At 40.6% G+C, this 20090-nt stretch overlaps 2 protein-coding genes across 2 annotated transcripts in view; both read right to left on the minus strand.

The window, feature by feature from the left end:
• Positions 1 to 1892, minus strand: part of LOC147709679 (uncharacterized) — a 72143-nt gene extending 70251 nt beyond the window's left edge. The window contains exon 1 of the mRNA XM_086925532.1: positions 1780 to 1892. Coding sequence (XP_086781658.1) covers positions 1780 to 1870 — 91 coding nt within the window. The 5' untranslated portion in view covers positions 1871 to 1892. The remainder of the gene's footprint in view (positions 1 to 1779) is intronic.
• Positions 1 to 20090, minus strand: part of LOC147709678 (uncharacterized) — a 349189-nt gene that overhangs the window by 169697 nt on the left and 159402 nt on the right. The gene's annotated exons all lie outside the window — the stretch shown is intronic.

The raw sequence follows: 20090 nt of genomic DNA on the forward strand, positions 1-20090 counted from the left end.
GGGTCACACTCAGAGCTGGCACCTTCCTTCATCCCTAGCAGTGTGTCAGAGGAGACAGTGAATGGACATGGAACAATAACCACAGGGTCACACTCAGAGATAGCACCTTCCTCCACACCTAGCAGTGTGTCAGAGGAGACAGTGACTGGGCATGCAACAATAACTACAGGGTCACACTCAGAGATAGCACCTTCCTCCACACCTAGCAGTGTGTCAGAGGAGACAGTGACTGGGCATGCAACAATAACTACAGGGTCACACTCAGAGATAGCACCTTCCTCCACACCTAGCAGTGTGTCAGAGGAGACAGTGAATGGGCATGCAACAATAACTACAGGGTCACACTCAGAGATAGCACCTTCCTCCACACCTAGCAGTGTGTCAGAGGAGACAGTGACTGGGCATGCAACAATAACTACAGGGTCACACTCAGAGATAGCACCTTCCTCCACACCTAGCAGTGTGTCAGAGGAGACAGTGACTGGGCATGCAACAATAACTACAGGGTCACACTCAGAGATAGCACCTTCCTCCACACCTAGCAGTGTGTCAGAGGAGACAGTGAATGGGCATGCAACAATAACTACAGGGTCACACTCAGAGATAGCACCTTCCTCCACACCTAGCAGTGCATCGGAGGAGACAGTGAATGGGCATGGAACAATAACTACAGGGTCACACTCAGAGATACCACCTTCCTGCACACCTAACAGTGCGTCAGAGGAGGCAGTGAATGAGCATGAAGCAATAACTACAGAGTCACACTCAGAGACAGCACCTTCCTCCATCCCTAGCAGTGCATAGGAGGAGACAGTGAATGGACATGGAACAATAACTACAGGGTCACACTCAGAGCTGGCACCTTCCTTCATCCCTAGCAGTGTAAAATGTGTTGTATTTGTATAGCGCGAACAGTAACCCGTAAGCATCCCGGCGCTTGTACTCCTACCACAAGGGAACCCCCCCTGGCTTTTCCTTGTGAGGTGTCCACTCCTGGGCATCCCATGGTGAAACCAGGCATCCCTTGTGTATCGGGGGCCGTTGTGGAGACTAAGCAAGCTATTGCCCAGAGTTGCAGCGTGGGGGCCATGCTTAGATTCGGCACTGAGGCGAGAATATCCGGTCAGAGGAATTTAAGCCCGATCCCACCGAGGCGGGAATCGAACCCTGGTCCCTGGCCAGCGCTCTGCATCAAGGTCTGCCGCTCTAACCATTGAGCCACACTTCTCCACAGCCGATTATAGTGCCAGTGTGTGGAGATGAGTGATAAAAGCAGGGGATAATGAAATAATGTCTCCTCTGACCAGTGTGTCAGAGGAGACAGTGAATGTGCATGCAACAATAACCACAGGGTCACACTCAGAGTCTAAAGATGGGCTTGATCAGTGTTTGTACATGTCTAAGAGGAAAGAGGGGACTGAACTGTGTCCAGCCTCGGGGTGCCTAATATTTTGATGGTGCCATTAGTTTCACTTGCACTATTTTCACCACTACATGTTAGAAGGAGCACCATGCATGCATCTAGCACAGCACAGATGTGTCACAGCTGGTGATAACCTTGTACACAATATCATGTCCCACCATGTTACTCTACACACTAGTTCCCAGCAGAACACGCTGCAGTAATCCAGCAACAATAGTATCCAGCAGCACGCGCCACCAGGGAACACCGGGGTGGTGCAAGGCAGACCCCTGGAGCCCTCCAGAAAAAGACACAATCTCGATCACTCAGACGAATAGTGAAGTCAGAGGCTGAGGGCCTGATCCCTGTTCACTCACCTGCAGGGTGGTCCTCTCTCTCCACTGGATGCGCCTCGAAGGACTCAAGGAGGGCGACAAGGAGCAGGATTGCAACTGGAGTCTTCATCATTGGTTCTACAGCAATATCTGAATCCCTGATTCAACTGTGACTGGGATTTATAGGATGACACAGGAAGGGGAGGAGGGACAGAAGCTATGGGCAAGGACAGACAGAAATCAGCTAAGGATATTTTGAAACAATTCCTGGAACAACCTTCAGCATTATGGACACTCCCCGGCAAACCAGTTTACTTAATTATTTCCTTCATCCATCAGAGACAGAATCGCTGTTTGTCTACTGCATGTAACCCTGGAACTACCTGAAGGGATTTGATTGTGAAATAAAGGTAGTAATTGCACAACTAATATTTAGGTTACTGATGATAAGATCTAAGTACTGTTACTGGAAAGAGTCGTTCATCAGAGAACAGTACTTCTGTGTAGCAGAGTACTTTGGGACAGTCAAAACTGTTGAAATAATGATCAGGGCAGCACATGAGTGCTGCACCAGGGACATCCAACCAGCAGGGTTTTGGCGCTTGCAACCCTTGGAACTGCTTTCAGGATCCCTGGCAACATCAGTCAAGAAAAGAAGGCAACCAGCAGATTGATGAGCATTGTTTACTTTCAACAGCATCCAATGGAACAGGAACTTTAGGTTCTGAGAAAATTAAATATAGCATTGCAATGCGCACTTGCCCATTATTTTATTTTTTTGCGCCATGTTTCATTATTGCAATAACATGAAAAGATATCAGTTTGATCAAACTCTTCACCTTTTTGCCTTGAATAAGGGATAGTGTCTCACAAAAATGAACATAAATCAAAAAGAATCAGCAATAAAGTCTAATTTAAGCCAGCACTATATTTCATAAGAAATGTTTGGGGGCTACTTCACAAAACAAATAGTAAGACTACACTCAGATTTTAAATCTACACCCAAGTGTAGTTTTACTACTTTTTGGAATTTGCATGCACAGTTGGTCCTGGCACAGATTTCCATACAGATTCCTTTGGAAATCATTTGATTTTCAAGTTTGCGCCGGGACGCCTCTTTGCTGGGGCAGCTGCTGCGCTTTACCAAATCCCTAACATAACATAACATAACATATCCACAGTACACAGCTCTTCATACCAGAAAACTCTAAGTGGAAATTGATTCCTTTTGTGCAAATACAAATTTTTCATTTCTTTTTTCATCTGCCATGAAAGTATGTTTCCCTTTGGACAACTCTGTTCATTTACACCCCGATCAAATCTGGTGATGATGCATTCTTCTTTCAACCATGGGAAGGAATTTATACCAACATGTGTCCGGAGAAAAAAAACGAATCCTTTTCAGACTGGAAAAAGGAATGATAGGACCTTAATTTCACAGATACACAGTGAAAGGGCATGCAGCAATAACTACAGGGTCACACTCAGAGACAGCACCTTCCTCCACACCTAGCAGTGCATCAGAGGAGACAGTGAAAGGGCATGCAGCAATAACTACAGGGTCACACTCAGAGATAGCACCTTCCTCCACACCTAGCAGTGCGTCAGAGGAGACAGTGAAAGGGCATGCAGCAATAACTACAGGGTCACACTCAGAGATAGCACCTTCCTCCACACCTAGCAGTGCGTCAGAGGAGACAGTGAAAGGGCATGCAGCAATAACTACAGGGTCACACTCAGAGATAGCACCTTCCTCCACACCTAGCAGTGCATCAGAGGAGGCAGTGATAGGACATGGAGCAATATTTACAGGGTCAGACTCAAAGAATAAACATGTGCTTGTTCATTGTTTGCACATGTCTAATAGTACTAAAAGAGAGGACTTAACAGTGTCCAACATTTGGATGCCTAATATTCTGATGGTGCAATTTGTTTCACTTGCAACATTTTCACCAGTATACTTTAGAAGGAGCACAGTGCCTGCATGCAGCACAAGTGTGCCACAGCCCTCGATAACTGTGTATACAACATCATTTCCCACCATGTTACTCTACTCCCTAGCACCGAGCAGAACACTTAGGATGAATTCAGTTACTATAATATCCATCAGCACGTGCCAAGGAGCAGGATGGCACCTGGAGTCTTCATCATGGGGTCTACAGCAATATCTGAATCCCTGCTTCACCTGTGACTGGGATTTATAGGATGACACAGGAAGGGAAGGAGGGACAGAAGATATGGGCAAGGACAGACAGAAACCAGCCAGGATATTTTAAAGCCATTCCTGGAACAACCTTCAGCATGATAAACAGTCCCAGATTAACCGGTTTTCTTCACTCTTTCCTCCTTTGGTTAGTCACAAAATATATCACTACAATATCTAACTTTGGAACTTCTTCAAGGGACTTGACTGTGAAATAAATGCCAATGATTTAAAAATCAACATTTAAGGTTGCTCATGATGAGATCTGTGTGCTGTTATTGAAAAGCGTCATTTGTCGGAGTCTAGTACTCCTGTGTAGGAGAACATATTGAGTCAGTCAGAGCTGATGAAATAATCATCAGGACAGCAGAAAATGAATGCATCCAGGATTCTAAAATGTATAGTATGGACGTGTCCCTTGCAACTCCTGGCACTCTTTTGGAGACCCCTGGTAAAATGGGTCAAAAAAAGAAGGTAATTAGTATCTTGATGGGCACAGTTTATTTTCTACACCTTCTACATCTACCGGGAACTTTAAGCACTGTAAAAATAAGTACATTCATTGAGGGCAATTGGCAAATAAATAGATTAAATGAAATGCACATACATTAACAAATCTGGTAGCAAGTTTTCATTATTGTAATTACATAACATGAAATTGTACAAGCTTGAACAAAACTTTCACCTTTATGCTTCACAAAAGTGAAAGTGCCCCACCGAATAAAAATAGAAATGAATCAGCAACAAAAAATAAATTATGTCAACATCATAGTTCATAGACAATGTATGGAGCCACACAACATCACGGTAGGGGAGCCAGCTGTCTCCACGGGGGCTTGAACCCCCTCCACAGGTCCTCAATGACCCCTCAAGTTATGGGTGACCCGGGTGAGACAGAAACACCCACAAAATATTTAAACATATTTAAAAAAGTCAAAAGAATCACCCACAATGCGAGGCCCCACAGCTTAACCACTCATGAATGATTTGTTCTTGGTGGAGCCTGAACGAGGGGCAGGGACGCCAACAGTAATTGATGTAAATGTTGCTAGAATCTACAAAGAGAGAAGCAGCCCCATGAATATATTTCTTTTAAACTTACACTAAGTCTGCTTTGTCATTGAATTCTGATCCCAAGGAAAGGTTTTGCACTCCTAGAGTTCAAATGTTTGTTCCTGGGCTCTGGAGCGTGAGCAACTATAGTGGTTTGTGCTATGCCTGCAGTATGATGGCTGGAAAGCATAAAGAGAGATTCTATCCCATGCTGGAGGTTCTTTTGAAAATAAATGCTTTATCAATAATTTAATTGACAACCATTTACAGGTGTATTTGTTAATTAATGTGTTTTAATAGAATTATACATTTCATTTGGTTTTAATAATGGATGTGAACATGTGAGTACTGTTGTATTAATGTAGTGAACTCTTGATAAAGCCAATGGGCCTGCCTTATATGTTGATGTTGTGGCCCCTTGCCAAGGCCTATAAGCCTCCCTTATATATAAAACGCCCCTGTATATTGTGATGTTCGTTGGTATAATGATTATGGAGTTCAGGACCCAGTATGGTTCAAATGTGATTCAGGGTGTCAGCCAGCTTTTTCATGTAACTGATGTATATATTTGTAACTTAATATGTAGTACATAGCAATGTATGTAATACATTTCTTTTTTCATTTCTACAAGAAAGAGCAGTACCTGGACAATAATTGCAATGGGATCAGAAAAGCAATTAAAAAAAGTGGAGTGATTGTTGATTGAGTTTTTCTGTCTGAAGGAAGGGAGAGTTAGACGAACACCGGGGCTCAGCTGGATTTGGGTACAGTTGGTGGGTTGGCATAGTTAGGAATGATTATACAATCTTACTTTACGTTAAAAAAGTCCAAGAAACCTATTGACAAACCCAAAGATTAATGTGTTGTATAGTGAGGTATGTTAATATTATCTATCTTTATATTGAAATCCCTCACAAATTCACAAAAAAAAATACATTGACAACATCAATGACATCGTCTCAAATTACATCATTTACGAGAATACTGTTTGGGGCACAAGTTCTGGTTAGGGCAGTAAATAGTAAGTAATCAAATTTTTTAGCTTAAATGGTACATTTTAACTGACATGATCACTCAACTATAACATTGCTTTAATCTCTGTTTCTTTCAATGTTTCATTGTGTTGCTTTTTGCCTCCCACATCAATGGTAAGAAATAGTATAGTATAGTTTGCTCATATGCATGTATTGTTTATGTCATGGTATGTTTTCATGTGTACTTGTAATGACAAAATATATTTAACCAAAACCAATTTACAAGGGGTTCAATTTGAGCAGCTGGTACATGCAATCTATGAGGCATATAAATAGTTTTTATCATGTCAATTTTGCTTTATTGTGCTAAAAAACTATAGACATTGCTATTTTCATTGTAGTAATAGTAGTAACGTGTGTTAGTACAGCTGCTCCAAATAACGCGTTATTGGGGTCACATTATATATGTTCCAAGTGTGGAGGTTCTAAGGAGTGACCTTGAATACGAAAGCTGTGCAGGACTGATTATGCTAAATGGCCCTCCTTTGAACCTGACTGTCAAGGCAGCAGTAATTTACAAACTTGTCCACTGATGACCACATCTGGCAGATGCTCAGAACTGGGATCCCTCTTCTCAAAGCTGTGGTAGGGCTTTGGCCAAAGTGGAATGCACCCACAGGCTTTTGGGTACCCTTTCTTTGCCAGTGCACACTGCACAGCAAACTTTAATGCTGAGGATGATCTACATTGACAGAGTACTCTTTAGTACTATGCTACCATATGCAGAAGGGCGGGCCCCTGAGGAATATTAGGACCAGGATTCAATTAAACTGTTGCATGACATATGACTTGGAGGAAACATCTGAGTCAGACACTTTTGAAAATGAATATAAAAGGTGATTTTAAGAGAAGGTAGATCAGGCAAAGATAATAAGTACGAAAGGGACATCAAGTAACTAGTAGTGTGCCTGCTCCGACGGCCACTGCCTTTCTCCAGAACCTCGTGTCCCAGCCAGATACTGCTGCACACTTCCCAGGCTCCCAGCTCCAAATCCCAGTGCAGCTCCCATGCTGGGAATAATATTCCCAGCATGGGAGCAGAGCTGGGATTGGTCTGAGCACCTCGGTTGGGCGCTCAGACATGGACTGTGAGCATCTGTTGATTTTTCCAGGTGGAGAAAGGCCAAGTGAGCATGCAGCCCCAGAGGGCCTGCCACACCGTCATGTGCACTTGGCAGTACCCACCACTCTCCCCTTCTTCCTGGTGCTACAGCATGAGTGTGGGAGGCAATGCCCCTTCCTCGGCTCACAGCCTGCTGAGCTAAAAATAAAATGATAATAAAAATGCTTTATTATAATTCTACTTTTGTCCTTTGCCTCTTCTGGCTTTCAGTGGGGGGGCAACGTTCCTCCGCCATAGCGGATCAGCCAACACTGCAAGTACCTCCAAACTGTGTCCCCTGCAAGCCTTGACCAACTAGAAAAAGCCAACGACAAAATGAACAACACATCAGAAATTTTTACCGGCAGAGGGTTGAGGTCACGTATCCCACTCCTGGTCATGCATTTGTCCCAAATAGCCTGACAGCTGATACATGTTCATCTCATCAGCTACAGCTTTCAAGGTCCGCCTGAGGTGGGTGGCTACCAAAAAGACCTTCTGCTGGTGCACATACCTCCAGAGAAATAGGGCATCTTGACCCAGGACCCAGGATCTTGGACCGCATACCAGCTCGATTTTGCTGTACCACATGGTAGTTGTGTTGTTATTTAAGACCAGTACTCCCCTTCCCTTAGTGTGTCTAGAAAGACCTTCAGTACCAGACTAATTGCCAAAAGCTTGAATAGGTTAACATGGAGTTGGCTCTCTCCTGCAGACTAGAAGCCTTTGAATTCCACCTTACCCAGATGGCCTTTGCCACCCAATAAAGATGTATCCATTATCACTGTGGCATCCAGGATTAGAGGGGAGGTTTGCCAATAAATTGTCCGGTTGGCACTAATCTACCACCACAAGAGGTATTAGCCATCTCTTCCAAGATCTTGACAGTCAGAAAGGCATCCCAGGTGCTAGGCCCACTGAAACGGTAGGTTCCATTGCAGGGTTTGCATCTGATATCTGGCACACAAGTTGAGGATACATGAGGACAGGTGCCAAGGAAGCCACAGAACCGTCCTCACCAAGACCCAGGACTGAGTCAAATTGTCAGTGAATCACTGAAGTGGTGGAAAAATCTTCAATGCTACTGCATCCATGATAACCCATTTGAAGAGCATCCCTTGTTTGCACTGAGGTGAGACACTGCCCACTCCATTTACTCTATTAACAATGAGCCTGTACTTACTACTATATCAGGATTGCCAAAAAATTGGACTGTCACCAGTAACCATTCTATCTCCACACACCTAAATAAGATGCCTTTTCTACTAACCGCCAAGAGGTTCTCTGCATAACCTACAGTGCTCTCCTCTGAACAGGATACTAGCACATCAAACATCTGGTTCATTCCTACACACTGCCCTGCAACCTCATCTCTAGTAACCTCCCCATTCTGAATCAGCCAAGATTCAGTGACAACATTTCAACACCACACATATCGTGGTCTATAAATACTGTCAAAAATATTGAGCGCAAAAATATCGTTATCCAATACTTATAATGTAAATAACAAAAGTGTATACAAAATATTCTTGTACACTAATATCAAAGGCAACAATATCGTTTTTCTTAACATATATATAGTTAAACAGTTTTGTAAAGTTTAAAAATGCAACACATAATTAAATATAAAGTCCATTAAGGGACACTTATATGGTGTATCTACTATGTATCCCAAAATTGTAATTTGGGTATTTAGTCATGGTCCCTGTCCCTGTTCACATAAACCATGCCAAGATCTCTTGACAATGATATTGCCTCATATTTTCAACTTGAAACATCAAAGAATCAAATTGGAAATTACATCAGTATCCGCTGTAAATGCAAATATGACAACTCTTCCATGCTTTGTGTGTAAATAATTGTTTATATATTGATTTCATATTTTCAGCTGAAAATCCCAGAATGCACAATAATGGCCAGGTTGGATGTTTGGTGTATATATAGTGCCAATAGAAGGTAGAGAGCAAGACCAATTTGGTCAAAAAGCATGGGTGATGGTCTCTACAGGGAAAGGTCTTTATATATATATATATATATATATATATATATATATATATATATATATATATATATATATATATATATATATATATATATTCACTGAAAAAACCATAGGTTATAGACCATATATAGTGTTAGGGATTAGCATTTACAAAACCTTATTTTACTCGCACAAAACCATTGAAATTCGCATATATAGTTAGTTGCACTAACTATATATCGCGCACTCGCAATCCACTGCTGATGATGTCACATATTACATCATTCATGACATGGTCAGTGACATCACTGATGACAACTCAAATGACATCATTGATGACAACACTGATGACATCATTCATACGATGAACCTCTTCAGAATCTAATACAACCTTAGATACACTCAGTGTAAACAGACACTTACAGACTGTCACTCATCCATGGAGTTACTCATACACCTAGTCAGTCATGCAAAGAATCAATCACACCTCCATTTCCTCAACTATACATTTATACACACCTTACTTATTCTAACATATTCTAACACATATTTACTCTGTTATACAATCACTGATACAAGTTTACAATGATCCATAGAGCCACTCACACATTCACTGGCTCGTATACACAGTTATTTATATATGTCAAGTCTCACAGGTACTGTGTTTTACATATGTACTTACTTTGACATGTAGCACTGAGATATCCATTCACTCACCAATACACTCATGCACACAGTCAACGACCCATACAGTTGTTTCCACATGCAGTTTTGAACCCATACATCTAGTGAATCTACTGTTCACACATCTATGCACAGAGTCACACACCTCCCAGACACCCACACACACACACTCATTCTCCCATACAAATACTTGGGCAAACAATCAATAACCCATATAGTTACTCATATAGCTACTGATCAACACATGCAGCAGTTTACAGAACAACAGATATAATGATGCACGAATTCAGACAGTTTAGTCACTAACCCATGCACTCAGTGAGACACATTTAATCACTCTCTCATACAATCAGCCATGCACCTACTAAATCCTTCATCCAGACACTTATACATCCACTCATTCTTCAATATGTAAGACATATTTTAACTTTACAGAAAAATACAGTCACTGGATGATGTCATCAGTGATGTCATTTGAGTTGTCATCAGTGATGTCATCAGTGATGTCACTGACCCTGTCATGAATGATGTAATATGTGACATCATCAGCAGTGGATTGCAAGTGCGCGATATATAGTTAGTGCAACTAACTATATATGCGAATTTCAATGGTTTTGTGCGAGTAAAATAAGGTTTTGTAAATGCTAATCCCTAACTATATATGGTCTATAACCTATGGTTTTTTCATTGAATTTTTAAGGTTTTGTAAATGCTAATTCCTAACTATATTTGGTCTGTAACCTATGGTTTTTTCAGTGAATTTCAATGGTTTTTTAATAGTAAATATCAAAAGCTGTAAAAAGTATTTTTATTTTAATTCAAAAATATATTTTATATGTTTTTAATAAAAAAAATTGTGCATCTGCCAAACCCTGACCTCTTAATAGTGCACTATGGTGGATATGATTTGGGCACTATGACTGGGGTTGGTCTTGAAATGCTTGCAAAGAACACCTTTCTTCAATTGATGACACTTTTTCCCCAAACTGCCTTGGTATATTCAAATATATGTCAAAGACAGAAATGTAAATGGTTCAACCAATTTTTTCCACAATTTGAGAAAGAACGGAATAAATCTGTTTCTGCTTACATGAGAGACTATGGAATGGGTTTAATATACAACAATAACTTGCGTTACAACATTCAAGACATCTACAGAAGAGATGGTGTGCACTTCCCCGATGAAGGGAAAAGAATATTCGTCCTTTATTTAAAAGTGTGCATTGGAACATACTGGTAGGTACCTAAATTAGCCACAGAACCCAATAGCTCTTTTCAGAGCTACCCTACCTCTGATCATTCAAAACGTTTATCTTTTTCTTACTTTTTTTTTTTTCACTAAAGTATGCTCCCCGGTTCGCTTACCGGTGCGCGTACCGGGCGCTCCCCCGCGAAATTTTAAAAATGTTTTATTTTTTATTTTTGCATGTATCAGCGTCCTAATCCCCCCTCCGAAAACCTAGAGGGTCACAAAGTGTCTACCGTGCCCCCTACCCATTCCGAACATTGTTCGTCCTCCATCTTGCACCTCAATTCTACCGATACTCAAAATGGAGGACTCCCGTTACGCTGCCCGTTCGCGTACCGGGGCGCGCACCGGTAAGCGCTCCATAAAAAAAGGTGGGAAACTAATTTACAGAAAAACTACTAGAGACACTTTCATCAAATATAGAATAGCCCCTACTACATAGCAGTCCCTACCATTTACCCAAATTTGACGAAATTCCATTGAGAAAATTATGCTATAATCCTGACTAAATATCCTGAGGTAAATTACCTAACAAAAACACTTATGAAGTGTTACAATTGACAACCAATCAAAATACTACTTTCAAAATCTTCTATTATTTCATGACATTTGATTGGTTATGTACCTGAATATATATAAAGAAAGAGAGAGAAACACAGCCATTTTGACTAATACTTTCTGAAGTACATATCAAGTGCATTTCAACTGAGAACTTAAACTTCTTTTTGAAAGGTAAGATGTTATTTTAAAAACTGAAGTATGTTCTGTACTTTAAGTTAATTAGGAAAACATTTTCTGATAGTTATATACTATCCCTCTGTAATACTTATAGAATAAGATAGACTTCTCTGTTTTAGTTATGGATGGAGTTAGGCTTGTCTTGTATAATTAAGAATTCACTTAGGCTTTATCACATACATTTTTTTATATTTCTACTTCCAGTCTGATACCATACACTGGCCAAAGATAAAATCACTGTTTAAAAAACCAAACTACCTGTCTGTACTTAAACCCAACAGTGCCCTATCTGTACTGATATATTTATGTTAAATTAATTTTACAGCACAAAAATGGAAGGAGAGAACAAAACTAACTTGGTAATTGTTGCAGAATGCAACAAAGATACAGAAAATGAATCAGAATTCTTTGATGAATCACAGGACTTTGAACTTCTGCAATGTGTTGAATCTGTGGATTTCCTAATTGAAAATGAGACAAATTCTGACAAAGAATTATTAGAAGTTCTTTTTAATTTTGAAAACAAATCAGAAAAATAAATTTATATATAATAATTCAAAAATTGTTTGAGACATTATTCATTTTTATATGTAGTTTTTAAACTAGTAGCAAATTGATTATAATGTAAAATTAGACTTTAAAAATAATGTGCAACTTTAAGTTTGCTCATAGTTACTTCCTTTCTTCCACTATATCATCTCCAATGTGTATTTAACATCTCTTTATCATCTCCTGCCCCCATGGTGTTTCTGCTTTCCTGACAGACTACGCTATGAATTCCATATACCACAATAACTTCTGAAACAACATGCAAGATATCTACAAAGGAAACAATGTATTTTTATTTTTAGTCTCTGCATTGGTACCTACATGTTGGTACTTAAATAATTTTTTTTTTTAAAAACAATCAATAAACCTACAATATTTGAGCATTCTTTCATCCTATTTTCCCAATATTACGCTTACCGGACCGCTTTCCGGTGCGCGTACCGAGGGCTCCCCCGCAAAAAAAAGATATAAAAATTATTATTTTTTAACCCCGCGAGGCTCTTTTAAAGCCCCCTCATCAAACCTAGGGGGTCAGGGGGGATGTACTCTGCCCCCTTATGCTTATTTCCCCCTTTGTTCTTGCCACATCTTGTGTCTCGATCCTACCAAGACACAATATGGCGGCCGCTCCGGATTGTTTAGAATGTTCACAGTCACCGGGAAGCCAATCCGCTTCTCCTAGCGAAGTTCCGTTACGCGTAAGGTACGCGAACCGGAGCGCTAACCGGGACGCTGTCACAGATATATCTGTTTTTTAAAACGTTAATTTCTCAAAATCCACTGGAGCACATATATTGAGACATAGCAAAGGCACGTCGGGCAAACCATATCTACAATTTTGCCAAGTTTTGTGTAAATCCATTCAGCCGTTCGAGCTAAAAGTGAGTCCAACCGCCCTATGGAAAACTCAATGTTAAAAACACGTTTTGGGACCCCCCTTTTTTCTCGCCCCCCACTTCACGAAACCCCCCCAAACTTGCAGGGGACGCTCAGAAACAAAGTGTGCCATTTTCCTTAAAATTTCAGCCAATTCCGTCGACAAACGCCAACGTTATTCCACATAGAATTTTCAGAAATCCCATAGGAAAAAAATCCTAACTATATATACCTACTGGCGACCGCCAGTAGGTAATATATTCACTGAAAAAACCATAGATTTCAGGCCTTATATAGTTAGGAATTAACATTTAAAAAACCTTTAAAATTCACTCAAAAAACTATAAGTTTTAGGGGTGTTATAGTTAGCTGGACATTTCACTCATACAAAACCATTGAAATTGCTCCTATATAGTTAGTTGTACTAACTATATTTCGCGCACCCGCAATCCACTGCTGATGATGTCACATATTACATCATTCATGACATGGTCAGTGACATCACTGATGACATCTCAAATGACATCATCCAGTGAATGTGGTTTGCTTCGTTATTTAAATATGCATTATATATATATCAATTTGCATTGAAGAATGAGTGGCTTATAAAATAAATATTTGGATGGAGGATTTAGTAGCAGTGTAATTGACTGTTTACTTGACCATTTTATAGTGTCTCACTAAATATAGTGGATTGTGACTAAACTGTGTGAATATCTGTATCACGTTGTCAGTTGTTGTGTAAACTAGTTCTCCAGTTAGTTACTAGCTATGTGAAAGTCTATATTAGTTATTGATTAGTTAACTGAGTATTTGTATGGGAGAGTGAATGTGTGTGTAGTTCGGTGGGAGGTGTGTGACTGCCCAAACATGTGTGAATACTTGATTCACTAGATATATGAAGTTAAAAATACATGTTCTAACAGTTGTTTGGGTGAGTGAATATCTTTATGGGTGTGGTGATGAACAAATATATTTCTCAATGGTACATGTCCAACAAACTAGAAAAATAAAAGGCAGTGTATGTGTCAGTTGTTGTATATAAATAAGTATACATAAGACTCAATGATTGTGTGAGTGACTGTATGGATAACTGTATACTTGTAATAATGATTTTATAATTCACTAAGTATGACTTACTATCTAAATGAATAGATGAAGTTGTGTTTTTATAAGTGTGTAGCTAAGTAAATATGTAAGTATGATCCATTGTTTGCATAAGTGAGTAGGATGACTTCATAGGTGAATAGGATGTGTGCTGGTGTGTAATGTTGATATAGGTGTATAAGTATTTTTGATAGTGTTCTATTGTTCATTGACAGCATGTATGGGTGAATTTATAGGTAAGTGATTAGATGTGTGTATACATCTATGAATCACTGAGTGGGTTTTTAGATACTTGTATTGCTGTGACAATGGATTCAAATATGATACTCTGTATTTTACAAAGAGTGATGAAAGATTTTACTAGTGTATGAAAAGCTGTATGTGATTGTCACGTGGATGATGTCATCAGTGATGTCATCAGTGATGTCATTTGAGATGTCATCAGTGATGTCACTGACCATGTCATGAATGATGTAATATGTGACATCATCAGCAGTGGATTGCGGGTGCGCGAAATATAGTTAGTACAACTAACTATATAGGAGCAATTTCAATGGTTTTGTATGAGTGAAATGTCCAGCTCACTATAACACCCCTAAAACTTATAGTTTTTTGAGTGAATTTTAAAGGTTTTTTAAATGCTAATTCCTAACTATATAAGGCCTGAAACCTATGGTTTTTTCAGTGAATTCAAAGGTTTTTTAAATGCTAATTCCTAACTATATAAGGCCTGAAACCTATTGCAAAATAAAAAAGGTAGAAGGGAAGGAGCTCCGGGACCTAATGGGATCCCCCCAATCCTTTTCAAGCAAGATGCGGGTTACTGGGCAGCAGCTCTTGAACCCCTTTTTTTGGAAATCAGGTGCTCAAACATCTTGCAAGATTCCTGGAAGGGCTCTATTATAACCCCAATATATAAAGCAGGGGACAGGGCTCTTCCCCAAAACTACCGATTAGTGGCCCTAATAGACAATGAGGCGAAGTACTTCGCAGGATTACTGCTGGAAGAACTACAGGTATGGGCTGCAAAGAAATCGCTGATACATGTTTATCAGACAGGCTTTGTTAAAACAGTGGGCACGACGACTAATATCCTAACCATGGGCCTACTAATAGACAAGGCAGAGACAAAAAACTGCCACTACATCTCTGCTACATAGACTATAAAGCGGCTTTTGACAACATTAACCGGAATCTCCTGTGGTCAAAATTAAACCGCTGCTGGACCTGCTAAAAAAATAGGAGGGCTTAATATACCATGCCTCTTATATGCGGACAACATTGTTCTAATAAGCCACACTAAAGTAGGGCTTCAAAGACTCCTGAACATCACTCAGAGTTATTCCAAGGCAAATGATCTAAAAGCTAACCTCGAGAAAACTCTAACTATGACCATCAGCAAAAGAAAAAGAAGAGCCTTCACGTGGTTCTGGAACAAATCTCGCATCAAAGACACGCCAATATATAAATATTTAGGCGTGAAAATTGACAACGGCGGCCGATTCAGTGTACAAAGGTCTTGCATCAAAGGCAAAGGGACAGCTCTGGCAATTGCTTTAAAAACCTTGAATAATAAGCTATCTGGTCCATCATTAACACCTTTGGTACAAGTTATTCGAGCTAAATTACTGCCTACAATCACTTATGGAAGTGAGGTCCTACGAGGCAGAGATGCAACAATACTCAACAGCACAATCATAGCCGCATACAGAATCATCTTTAGTCTTCCTAAGCGGGCCTCCCCATCCCAGATCAGGCTGGAGTTTGGCACCCAACAGCAGCTCCTGGCACGTCAGGGGGCCTACATCTGTGTATGGGACAAAGTGAGGAAATCTGCACAGGGAACATTGAACGAATATCTGTGGAGGGAGATAGAGCAGTCTTTGACCTCGCCTGCAGCCAAATATCTTGCAAAAAGTCTTGTAAACACCGGGCTGGAACAGCTTTAGGCATACTCCTTAGATCACAAAACTTTCAATAAATTGGTAAAGAAATCTATCAAACACCAGTCGTGGGTACAAGATAAAACAGTTTTTTTCAAAAAGAACACACGCTTGGATGACTTTGAATTCATACTCGGTAAAAGCTCCTCAGAACTATTTGGGCTTGGGCTATGCCAAAAAGACAAAAATGTGCTTCTTAAGATACAGACTAGGGCTGCTGCCCTGCACTCAGCATTTCCCGCACTGGTTAAAAAAGAAAGCAGGATTGCCATGCCGGCTATGCGGTCATATGCAAGAAGATATGATTCACCTACTATACTCTTGCGATAAAATGCAAGAGGAGAGGAAACTTTTTTTGAAACAACATTTTATTCGGTTTGGGTTACGTACACGAAGGAGTGCAGTACTTACCTGTTTTTCATCTCAGGACCCTCAACTGAGTTGCGGCCTTGTAAAATTTTTAAAGGCTGTGGAGGAAAAAATGCCAGGACTAGAATCTTGAATCGACCTGATCCCAACCTGTCTTGTAACACAAATTATGTCTACTTTCAAATACTGTGTGATAAATGAAAGGCTAATTTGATTTTATAACTATGAAGAACAGAACATCAATGTTCATACTATGATGGTTTTAAACATATATGATTTTATATTGTGTTTATTTTAATTCACATTTTGTATCGTATTGCATTGGTTTTAATTAACTGTGCAAATAAAATTTCTTACTATGGTTTTTTCAGTGAATTTCAAAGGTTTTTTAATGCTAATTCCAAACTATATAAGACCTGAAAGCCTACCAGGAATCTCCAGTATGCGCCAGGGGACTGCATTGCAGAGAGGTGTAATGAAGCCACGCCCCTTTTTACACCTCTCTGCAACGCAGCCCCCGGGCGTGTTTGCAGAGGGGGAACTAATTCCCCTTGCATACTGAGGGTCCCTGGGGGCCAACTAGCCCACCTTGAACCTGCAGTATGCGCCAGGGGGCTGCATTGCAGAGTGGTGTAATGAGGCCACACCCTTTTTACAGCTCTCTGCAACGCAGCCACCGTGCATCTTTGAAGAGGGGGAACTAATTCCCCTTGCATACTGGGGGCCCCTGGGGGCCAACTAGCCCACCTGGAACCTCCAGTATGCGCCAGGGGGCTGCATTGCACAGAGGTGTAATGAGGCTATGCCCCTTGTTAAACCTCTCTGCAACGCAGCCCCCTGGCGCATTTGCAGAGGGGGAACTAATTCCCTTGCATACTGGGGGTCCCTGGGGGCCAACTAGCCCACCAGGAGCCTCCAGTATGCGCACGGGGGCTGCATTGCAGAGAGGTGTAATGAGGCCACACCCTTTTTCACACCTCTCTGCAACACAGCCCCCGTGCCTGTTTGAAGAGGGGGAACTAATTCCCCTTGCATACTGGGGGTCCCTGGGGACCAACTAGCCCACCAGGAGCCTCCAGTATGCTCCAGGGGGCTGTGTTGCTTTGCCCCGGAGGGCGGCGGTCCACGGGGCATGTGGGGTGGATTGGGCACCCTCCACACTTCTTTATCACTATGCCCCCGCAATTTGGTCCCCCTGGGGGGTAATTTTTAAAACAACATACCTTGTGGGACCACCTTAACAGGCCTAGGGGGTCAGGGTGTTTCTACCCTGCCCCCTTTTTGTGTTCTACACGTTTGTTTTTCTGCTTTCTTGTGCCTCAGTCTAATGAGCACAAGATGGCTGCCAACACTTCCTGGTTTGGAGTGTTGACAGCCAATAAGCATGCAGCTTTCTCGGAAAGGTACGCGCACCGTCCGCCTACCGTACGCATAGGTACGCGGACCCGTGCGCGCACACGGTACGCGCACCCCACGATTTTTCGAATAAAATAATATTTTTCTTACCTTGGGGGGTCCTAGTGGTACACCCTGAGCAGGTCTAGGGGGTCAGGGTGCTTCTACCCTGCCCCCTTTTTCAGTTCTACACGTTTCTTTTTCTGCTTTCTTGTTCCTCAGTCTACTGAGGCACAAGATGGCTGCCAACAATTTCTGTTTTGGAGTGTTGACAGACATTGGCAGCCAATCAGCATGCAGCTCGCACAGGCGAAGGTCCACGCACGTCTGCACACGTATATATATATATATATATATATATATATATATATATATATATTATAGTTAGCTGGACATTTTACTCATACCATTGAACTTCCCCCGTTATAGTTAGTTGTACTCACTATAACTCGCGCACCCGCAATCCACTGCTGATGATGTCACACATTACATCATTCATGACATGGTCAGTGACATCACTGATGACATCACTGATGACATCATCCAGTGAATGCGGTTTGCTTTGATATTTAAATATGTATTATAAATACACTACTTTGCATTGAAGAATGAGTGGATATATAAATTTAAATGTGTGGATGGTGGATTTAGTAACAGTGTCATTGATTGTTTCCTTGACTAATTTGTAGAGTCTCACTATATATAATGTGTTGTTACTAAACTGTGTTAAAGTCTTTATTTCTTTGTCTTAATTGCTATGTTAAAGATTATACTTGTTATTGGTTTCTGAGTATTTGTATGGGTAAATGAATGTCTAGGTTGTTTGGTGAGGGGGGGTGTGACCGACAAAAAATGTGTGAATAGTTCATTCAGTAGGTATATGAGGTTAACACTAGATGTTATAACAGTTGTTTCAGTGAGTGTATATGTTTATGGGTGTGGTGGTGATGAAATATTTCTCTCAATGGTAAATCTCCATTAAATTTGAAAAAAAAAGGCGGTGTATGTGACAGTTATATCTAATTAAGTGTGCCTAAGACTTAGTGATTGTACGAGTCACTACATGGATAACTGTATACTTATAATAGTGATTTTATAACACACTAAGTGTGAGTTACTATCTATATAAATAGATGAAATGGTGTTTGTATAAGTGTGTATGTGAGTAAATGTAAGTATAATCAATTGTTTGCATAAGTCAGAAGGATGTCTTCATAAGTGAATACAATGTGTGCTGGTGTGTAATGTTGAAATAGGCATATAAGCATATTTGATAGTGTATTGTTGATTATTCACTGCATATAACACTGAATCTATAGGTAAGTGTTTAGATGTGTGTATAGATCTATGAATAACTAAGTGGGTGTTTAGAAGTTTCTATTGGTGTGTCAATGGTTTCAAATATGGCACTTTCTATTTTACAGTGAGTGATGAAAAATTATACTAGTGTGTGATGAGGTGTATTTGATTGTCACATGGATGATGTCATCAGTGATGTCATCAGTGATGTAATTTGAGATGTCATCAGTGATGTCATCAGTGATGTCACTGACCATGTCATGAATGATGCACTTTTTGTGACGTTCCGGTGGCGCAGAAGACTGAGTGATATCTACCAGGCAGGACTAGGCCACTTTTTGTGGTGTAATCCTGCCTGATAAATATCAGTCCCTTTAACGCAGTGTCCTGCATTGAAGGGGTATGCAATGGATGTTGCTGGGGGCGTTCCCAGCAGCATCCATGGACTTGAGTAATTTATAGCATCCTCAAAGTCAGTCTTTCAAAAATTCCAAAGTATAGGACATGATAATCCAAATCCAAATGTTTCTCAAGAAAAGTCATTAACCGTGTCCGTGGGTCATATCTGCCCAAACGCCGATACTCCAAACGATTGAAAATGTGCCCAAATTTTTCTTTCTGAAGCACTAATCATACTTTCTATGGCAAAATGAACCCCCTCATTTTGTTCCTTTTTAAATTAAATGTTTTTAGACTTACCACTTCGTTCCTATCAAGATGGCTTCTGGTGTGCCATACTTTTGTCATAAGTAAGACTGTTAACGCTCTACT

This window comes from Lissotriton vulgaris, chromosome 6 (genome assembly GCF_964263255.1).
Source record: "Lissotriton vulgaris chromosome 6, aLisVul1.2, whole genome shotgun sequence".
In the NCBI taxonomy this organism is placed as follows: domain Eukaryota; kingdom Metazoa; phylum Chordata; class Amphibia; order Caudata; family Salamandridae; genus Lissotriton; species Lissotriton vulgaris.